Consider the following 9,174-nt stretch of genomic DNA (forward strand, 5'->3'; position numbering starts at 1 on the left):
GTTATAGGAGGCACTTAATATTTAATTAGGTTATTTTTAATGTTTCCTTTTACTTCCATTAGGGTTTTGAGTCTATAAATAAGACGTTCAACGATGTAATGTCAGACTTTGATTAATGAGAATTTGAGAATTAGGGCTTGGACCCTTGTGTGTGCCTCTCTCCTCTTCTCCATCTTCCTTGTTCGGTGTCACCAAAGTCTCTGGAGTCAAGTTCTATTAGCCACTGACCAAATGGTATCAATACCGAATAAAATGAAGTATCGGTACCTCCGGGAAATGTTTTTAAAATTTTCCCCTTGCATCGATTCAAACCCTAATCAATCCTAACACATCCACAACATTTATTTTCATTCCTAAAGTTAAGTAAAGACTAGATTTTCAACATTTCTTTTACCTTTTTTTACTTTAATTTATTTAATGAAAATATGAAAGTACCCCCCATTTAAAACTAATGGCAATGACAAAAACTCCAAATGTATAAAAATCTAGATTTTCAGTTTTAGTACAAAGTTTAAAACTGCATATTTTTCTGCGAAGAAAAAGGGACGAAACTCCACCTTGTCCCTTACATATGACTATGAAAACTTACAATTTTGCTGAGGAAAAAAAACTTTCAATTTCTCTTAGAATTGACCAAGGAACAATTACCGGGACTTATTATTCCGTGATTCGATATTTTTGAAAAATACATTTTTTTCTATACTTAAATTTTTGAAGGACAAATAACCGATTTGGACCCGACCAACACTAACACATTCACCATACTCCAAAACACTATCACAACATCGAAACACATAATCCAATTATTCTCCGAACATCCAATACATGTATATCTATACCACGTATTCAAGAAATTTCAACTTGGCTCAAAATACGATTATCCACAATCAAACTATTTAACAAAAAAGAATTTAAAATTGCAAGTCTCTACGGTGCAGGCTAGAAACACGCACCCTACCCATTCTTGGCATACACGGATGGCCGGCTCTTTTTTTTGAACGGCAAAAAAATTTCATTAATCATGAAGATATTACAAGACTAATAGGAGCAAGGAAACAACATCATGTTTAGGGAACAAATCTGCACAATCCAAGACCAAAACCAATGATTGGCGAAAAACCAATCAAAGGACACCCATTTGGGACAAAGCCCACCTGAAAGCCGAAGCCCAACACCCTAAATGAGTCTAAAATACCCAGATCAATACATATTCAGCACATAAAAACAAAAGGCCTAAAAGCCCAAATAAAAAAAATAAAAAAATCAGCTCAATAAATGGGCCAAGCCCAGCCTGAAAGAATTGAGTTCAGCCAAATACCACTTCCAAACCCTAACCCATCCACAGATCTACCCCATGCCGCCACCCCAACTTGCTGCCAACCTTCAAACCCAGGCACAGCACCATAACCAGAACAACCCTAACGGACCACAAAACCAAAACCACCGGAGACCGAAGACGATGATGTACACCGTAGATTGCCTACGCCGCTGAAACCCCATAAACCCCACCAAGAAGCCGCCACTTCGACCCTTACAAACGGTCGGATGACCAGCTCTGATACCATGTTACACGGTCTTGAGTAGAACTCAACCCCCAAAAGCTAGCTATTGAAGTGAAGGTGCCCTCGAGCCAGCGATGTGAGACTTCGCTTCACAATATACACACACGTGGCATGTCCCCCGCCGTGTCTGTATCCCCATTTTTTTTAGAATTCTTGTGTCCCATGCCCGTGTCCGTGTCCACATTCGTATATGTGCTACATAGCTGTAGATACTGCCAGTTTAAGACTAACTATAATCTGCTTACAGTTTGATAGATCATGCAGATGAGTTCTCATTACAGATGATAGTATATGCAAGAACAGGATCGACAATACAATGTGCTTACAGTTTGATAGGTCATGTAGACAAGTTTTCATTACAGATGCTAGTATATGCTTGAACAGAAAGGACTGAGAAGCAATATAGGCAACAGATGCAGAGACCAAGGTTCTGATTCAAGAAGCAAGCTCTTACAAAATGAAATTTTATAGCACATTGAGCAAAACATATTCAGCACGAAATACCAATTGAACAAGGGACAATATATCATTTACACTTTAACCTTCTCTGTTACACTACAGAAGCCAAAGGAAATATATAATAGGCGTGTATTCACAACCCTTGTTAATTACAGTTCTGTGAAATAAAACTTTACCACAAGTATTATGCGGCAGGGTGCATAGAACCTTTTGAATGCATGGTAGTGTTGCTGTATCCAACTCAGCTGACACAAAATTGAAGTGGATTCATCATTTTGCAACCAAAATGGTAAAGGACAATCAGTCTAGAGAATCCCTGAAAAAAACATTTTAAGAGGAAGGTTATATTAAACTACTAATAAAAAAGGCCCTATTTTTCTGACTGGAATAAATCCTATCGGATTAATCATGAGGGGATTAATAAGACCTTATCCCCTGAGGTACTTTATATCCTATGTTTTTCAATACTCATTTCTAATTGCAAAAGTTTCAACCAAATGTAGGATTTGTAACCCCTAGGATTTATAGTCAAACTTGATGCTTCAGTCCAGACAAACAAATGGGCCTAAAGGGATCATGTCACGAATCTTAAGGTTAGTGGAAGAATATATCCTGCAACAACTATAGACGATGTACCATAAATATACATAGAATGAATACCTATTGAGTAGCAATTTAATTAGGTAGCTGTGCAAAAGTCCAAGGGTTCGGGCTGCAGCCTCCAAGCATCATCTTCTCATAGACTGCATATGCATGATCCGGATTCCCAGCCATTGTATATCCCCGAATGAGAGCATTATACGTAAAGACAGTAGGCTCAATGCCTTTAACTAGGAGTTCTTCAAACATCTTCCCGGCTTCCTCTATCATTCCAGTGACCCCAAGATGGAGTATTAAGCAATTATATGTATAAAGGTTAGGAGTAATCCCTCTATTCTTCATTTCATTGAACAGAGAAAGAGCTTCTTCCGTTCTTCTCTCTCTCCCAAGGCCGTTAATCATTTGGTTGTAAAAAATCAAGTCAGGGTCAATGCCAGTTGACTTTAATTCCGCATAGTAGCGCAAAGCATCTTCTGACTTACCGACCATGCAAAGACAATCTACAAGAATGGTATACGACTTCAAATCTGGCCTTATACCCTCTTTTCTCATTCTATCAAACAACTCACAGGCAGTTTCCACATCTCCCGCTTTACCATATCCATTTATAAGAATATTGTAGATAGCACGATTCGGTTTGCATCCATAATCCGTCATCTCCTTTAACAAATTCTTGGCTTCATCCAAATTTCCCATTTTTAAGAGACCATCTACGAGAGGACCATACGTACAAGGAGTAGGGACGAAATCTCCACTAATAAGATCATAATACATATCTATGGCTTTCTGTAACTTATTAGACTTTACAAGACCAGAAATGACTATATTGTGAGTTATGGTGTTAGGTTTACATCTTCTACATAGCATCTCCTCACACATTTCAAAAATTTCATCAACTTTCCCAGACTTCCCAAGATTATCAAGCAACAAGTTGTAAGTGAAAACATCCGGAGCACAACCAGAAGCCTTCATTTCCTTGAAGACATCCCAAGCCATTTCATTGAGATCAACATCTAAAAACCCCTCAATCAGGATATAGTATGCTTCTAGCGATGGTTTAATTCCAAAACTTGTGATGAACTTCACAAAAAGTTGATGAGCATCAAGGGTTTTCTTACGCTTGCACACAACCTTCATTAGAGGTATCAACACCAAGTCATATCTGCAAATCCCTTCAAATACCAGTCTCTCAACTATTAAAATGGATTGATCTAATTCAGCTACCCTGAGAATTCCTCGCGCTAAGTATCCCCAAAAAGAGCTGTATTTCTGATTTCTAACCTGGTTAGCAAAACACTTAGTTATTCTGAAAGCATCCTCAATCCGTCCATCCTTCACAAGACCGGGGATGAGGGTGAGCAAAGTCACATCATCGGGATATAGCATCTTTCTCATTTGATGGAAGAACAAGAATGCATCATTAACCCTGTCCTCACTAATTAAGCCATAAATGATAGTATTGTAAGTAAATACATCAGGGGTGCAATTCATATTTGCCATCTCATTGAGCAATTTCAAGGCCATATCAATCTCATCATTCTTACAAAGGCAATCCAGAAGCGTATTGAAAGTAATTGTGTTTGGATGGCACCCTTGTGAAGTTATGCTCTTAAATAATTCCACAGCCTCCTGAACTTTCCCCTCTCTCCTTAATCCGGCTAATAGCGTATTGTAAGTCACGACAGTAGGAGAAAGTCCCATCTCCTTCATTTTGCAAAACATTGCCCAAGCCTCATCCACCCGACCTTCCTTGTAAAGAACGTCAATTAAGTAATTAATGTTAACCACATCTGGATCACACCCATTTTCCATCATCTGAGAGACTAACTGAATGGCGTCATCTATTTTCCCTGCCTTACTGTAGCACTTCATCATCATGCTATAGGTTATAGAATCCGGAGAAAGCCCACTCTTTAGAAGCTCGCAAAATACATCTTTCGCCTCCCCGAGCCTTCCCATTGCTGCTAAACTATACAAAAATGCATTAGAAGCAACAGTATTAGGGGTAATCCCACGAATTTTCATCTCCTCATAGGCCTCAACTGCTTTTTCAGGCTCTCCCGACTTTCCGTAGTAGTCAATGAAAAGGATGTACGTGTAAGCAGTCTGTTTAATTCCCAAAGATTCCATGCTGTCAAAAAGGGTCAAGGCTTCATTCAATCTATTGACTCTTAAAAGCCCACCAATTAATGTGTTATACGTATGGAGATTTGGGGAGATTGCCTTATTTCTCATGTTATCTAAGGTGTCAAATGCTTCATCCACCTTCCCTATTTTGCACAAACAATCAACAAGTATTGTGAAGGTAACAACATCTGCAGCATATCCATCGGCTTCCATCTGGCTCCAAAGTTGTCTTACAGCATTCAAATCTCCACGTTCACTGAACTTATTCAACAAAGTAATGTAAGTTACTCGATCAGGTTTATGACGGCTGGATTTCATCTTGGTTAACACATCTTTAGCCTTGTCAAGTTTTCCTGCATTACACAGAGCCTCAATCAGAACCGTATAGGTAATTACATCAGGTTCGCAGCCTTCTTCATCCATTCTCTTCAAAATACCGAAAGCCTCGACAATTTTTCCGGTCGTTCCAAGAACTCTAATGCATATATTAAATGTATACGCATTCGGCTGCAACCCCAAGTTCCCCATCTCTTTAAGTAGTCCCATTACTGAATCAGTATCCCTTCTTTTCCCGAAAGCTACCATAAGCGCAGAGTAGGCTTTCAGACTAGGCTTGATCCCTTCAGAGATGGCTCTTCTGTAAACCTCTAGAGCCTCTTTACAATACCCAGACTGAAGAATGAAATGGATTAGCCCATTGTAGGAATAAGCGTTCAAAACAAACCCCGCTACTCTCATCCGTTGAAGAGCAAATGGGGCTTTCCGAATCCCTCCTCTCACATGAAGACTCTTAAATATGGTCAAATAAGTATCCAAACTCCTATATATAATTTGCTTTTGCATCAAGCCAAACACAACTGCCATATCACCTATCCTCCCGTGAGCCTTCAAGAACTCAAGCATGTAATTACAAGTGTCTGTTGTGTGAACAACATAGGGAAGCTCGGCAACTGATTTGAAGAATGCAAATCCCTCATCTGGGTCTGAAATTGACTTTAAAACCCTAATTACTTCCTCTGAAGACAAGGCATTCCCATTCGTTATATTCCCCACCTTCACCCCAAGTGAGCTTTTCATCACAAACCCACAAAAACCCACCTTTTCTCTCGTATGTTTCTTCCAATTTACCACAGAACCACATGGGACAAACTTCTGATATCCTAAAGTTGTCCCTCCAATTAACCCAGTGGTTTTCGAAATGGACTGTTTACTATCAGTTACGGCAGTGCAGTTGACATGACTACAACAAATTCTTGAGAAGCACAATACAGTAACAGCCATTTACAAAATAAACTCGAAAAATTAATGCAATTCAACGATCACAAAAGGAAGCTCAGCAAGTAGAAGTGAAAGAATTTTTGCATGACAGTATTCGTCGAATTGCCTAAGAGAATATAATACAGAAATACAAAAAATTGGCTCCGTTGTTTACCTCATAATTCCCTTTACACAAAGCGAGAGAGCGAAAGGGGGTGTTTGGTGGTGTTATCGGGTTGGATGTAAACTTCGTGGCTCTGAGTTGGCTTGGCTGCTTTCCGACACTCTTCACCGGGTGAGCTTTAAAAAGTATCTCAAATATCTTTGGGTTGAAAAAAAAGGGGAAAAATTAGCCATTATATAGTACAGTAAAATACGGAGTAGTTTATATTTGGAAGAAGGACGCCAGCGACGTCCTTTAAATTTTTAAATTTTTTAGTCATAAAGTCAAAAACATGTTTAGACATTTTTATAGAGTTTTAGAGTGTACTTTCTTATCATAGGGTTTTAGTGGTCTAGGTATTTTTATAGGATACCTTAGAGTTTTAGACACTTTCATGTATAGGGTACTCTATAATTTTAGGCACTTTCCTAGGGTTTTAGGCACATTTGTTTTTATGTTTGATTGCAAAAAATGTTTGTCCCTGCGTTCAAAAAAATATAAATATGAAAGATTTTTAGTTACGTTTCAAAAAAAAAAAACTACGACAAACAATTAAAAAAAAAAAGAAGGTAGATTTTTACATTAAAATGCCCTAAGAAAGATTGAGATTCTAAAAGATCATGTTGCGGAAAAATTCCATCACCTCTCCAGTTTTATTTTTAGAGAATTTTTACTTACACCCAGTACTTTCACTGTTTTCATGATATTGCGTTGTGCCCTCTTTGTAAAGAGGATAGAGAATCGTCATTTCATTTATTTGTTAGATGCTCATTTGCGCAAATATTGTGGCAGTTATCTCCCTTGGGTACTAACATGAACGCTATCTAAGGCGACGAATAATATGCTATAAAGATGGAAGGGAGGGAAATAGAAGAACTAAACCACTCTCCTCTCTCTCTCTCTAAAAATCGAATCCTCCCCCTCCTTTTTCTTCTTCTTCCTCTCTCCTCCTCCCTTTGCCTCTGTCTGTATTTTCTCCCCTTCCTTTCTCATTTGCCGTTTTCCCTTCCCAGTTTCGTCTTCCCCTGTCCCGCCGTTTTTCGTCGGATCTTTCTCTTGGGTGGATTCGGGCGGGGGGCCTAAAGGCTAACCGGAGTTTCGGCGGCAAGTGGTGGTGTTTCGCCTGGATTTTTGGTCCCCTGTCGGTTTCCTTTCCTGGGAGGAACTAGTTCTTACTTAACGGCGTACGATGGTCCTCGCGATGGCTGATGTTGCTTCTTTCTTCTCCAGCTTGAGTCCATCCATTGCTTTGGTTGGTTCAATTAGGGATGGCAATGGGGAGGGTCGGGGGTGGATACCACTATCCCGATCCCCGAACCTAAATCTCTTCCCATCCCCGCCCCGATTCCCATCGGAGATTTATTTTTACCCTCCATTCCTGCTCCAAACGGGGAACGGGGATCCCCGCGGGAAATTGGGGATTCAAAGATTCCAAAACTTACAAAAAAAGAAGAAGAAGTCACCTACCATTAGAAAATACAAACCATGAAACTAAATTAAAAAAAAAATCTAGGCTACCATTACAAACCAAATGCCAAGGAAAATAGCCACAGTTGGTGATCGCATTTCATTCGATTCCACTTGAGTTGACAGCGAGCGAGTTTTCCGAAGTGGTAGATTGTGTTCAAAATGAAAAAACGCATTAAGAAAAGGTGAAACAAAAATACACAAAAAAAGAAAAAAAGTGAAACAAAAATACACAGAAGATGCTCAAATTCGAAAAGAAAACCTCGAACCTTCATTAATTATCAGCCACATTTGTCAGCAATAACATCAGACTACAAGGCGACATACATTACAGTCAGATCCACACCCAATACTCGTTCTATAATTCATCTCACATCAGTTCAAAAATTATATTTAACACCATGCCATAATTTCTCACAATTCTCTACAACCATTTCACTCGCTGTCCATTATCCACAAAGAGTAAATTCAAGAAGTTACTTGCCTTGTAGTATGAAAGAAGATAAATTTATGTTCTTTCCATCACTTTTAGTTACCATCAAAATTCAAACTACAGGGGAAAACAAACTGAGCATTTTACATAATGTAAAATAACAAGTGGGTAAACCCTCACTTATGTATTAATAATTATATATAGTAGGCTAGCGGGGCGGGGCAGGGATCGGGGCGGGTACTAACTCATATCCACCCCTACCCATTCCCCACTTTTTTTAAAAAATTATCCCCATACCCTACCCGATCCCCTAATAATCCCCGAATCCCCTACCCATTTGGGGCGGGGAACGGGGCGGGGCGGCCGAAATTGCCATCCCTAGGTTCAATGGAGGTGTGTGCAACTGCATCTAGGTTTTGCCCAAATCGACGTTGGTGGCGGCTTATGGTGGATGTTGGTGGTTTGTTCGTTCTTGGACGAAGATGCTTTGTTGATTACCAGCATTTCAATTATCGGATGTCAGAAAAATGCCGGTAAAGGATACTATTACTGACATTTATTTCAATCGCCGATAATAATATCTGATTTACTGGCATTAAACAAATGCCGCCAAAGGGTAATAATAGTACCCTTTAATGACATTTGTTTAACGCCGGTAAAGCAAATGCCGATAAAAGATACTATTACCGGCAATAACTAGAAAACGCCGATAATGGTTCTATATACTATAAAACAAAAACAAAAAATCATGATTTTAAACCACAAAATTCATGCTAGCCCAACGGTTAAGTTGTTGGGGGGTTGTCCAAGAGGTTAGGGGTTCGATTCTTGGCAACAACACAACTCAAAATATTAACAAGCCGCCACGTGGCATATTTTCTCCCTAATGATGTGGCATTATTACCAATAGTGGCACTAGTTGTTAATGTGATACCTTTATCGGCATTTTTTTTTATCTTTACCTGCGGCTTTCGACATTACCGACACTTTTGTAGACGGCGTTTCGAAAAATACCGGTAAAGGTCACATTAACGCGGGTAAAACTATTATCGGCATTTTTGACCACTTTTTTCCAACATTTGTTAAGTGAAACTAATGATCATATT

The 9,174-nt window shown here is 39.2% G+C and overlaps 1 protein-coding gene across 1 annotated transcript; it reads right to left on the reverse strand.

Annotated features, from left to right (window-relative positions):
- Nucleotides 1–1,869: 1,869 nt before the first annotated feature.
- On the reverse strand, nucleotides 1,870–6,319 carry LOC131333295 (pentatricopeptide repeat-containing protein At4g31850, chloroplastic). Its single transcript, XM_058367749.1, has 2 exons — nucleotides 2,682–6,319; nucleotides 1,870–2,337 (listed from the first exon to the last, which is right to left on the reverse strand). The coding sequence occupies exon 1, from the start codon at nucleotides 6,027–6,029 to the stop codon at nucleotides 2,697–2,699; it is 3,333 nt and encodes a 1,110-aa protein (XP_058223732.1). The 5' UTR covers nucleotides 6,030–6,319; the 3' UTR covers nucleotides 1,870–2,337; nucleotides 2,682–2,696.
- Nucleotides 6,320–9,174: the final 2,855 nt, after the last annotated feature.

Source organism: Rhododendron vialii, chromosome 7a (assembly GCF_030253575.1).
Source record: "Rhododendron vialii isolate Sample 1 chromosome 7a, ASM3025357v1".
Lineage (NCBI taxonomy): Eukaryota > Viridiplantae > Streptophyta > Magnoliopsida > Ericales > Ericaceae > Rhododendron > Rhododendron vialii.

Coding starts and splice junctions, on each gene's coding strand:
- LOC131333295 (XM_058367749.1), bottom strand. CDS start 6,029: ATGGCTGTTACTGTATTGTGCTTCTCAAGAATTTGTTGTAGTCATGTC.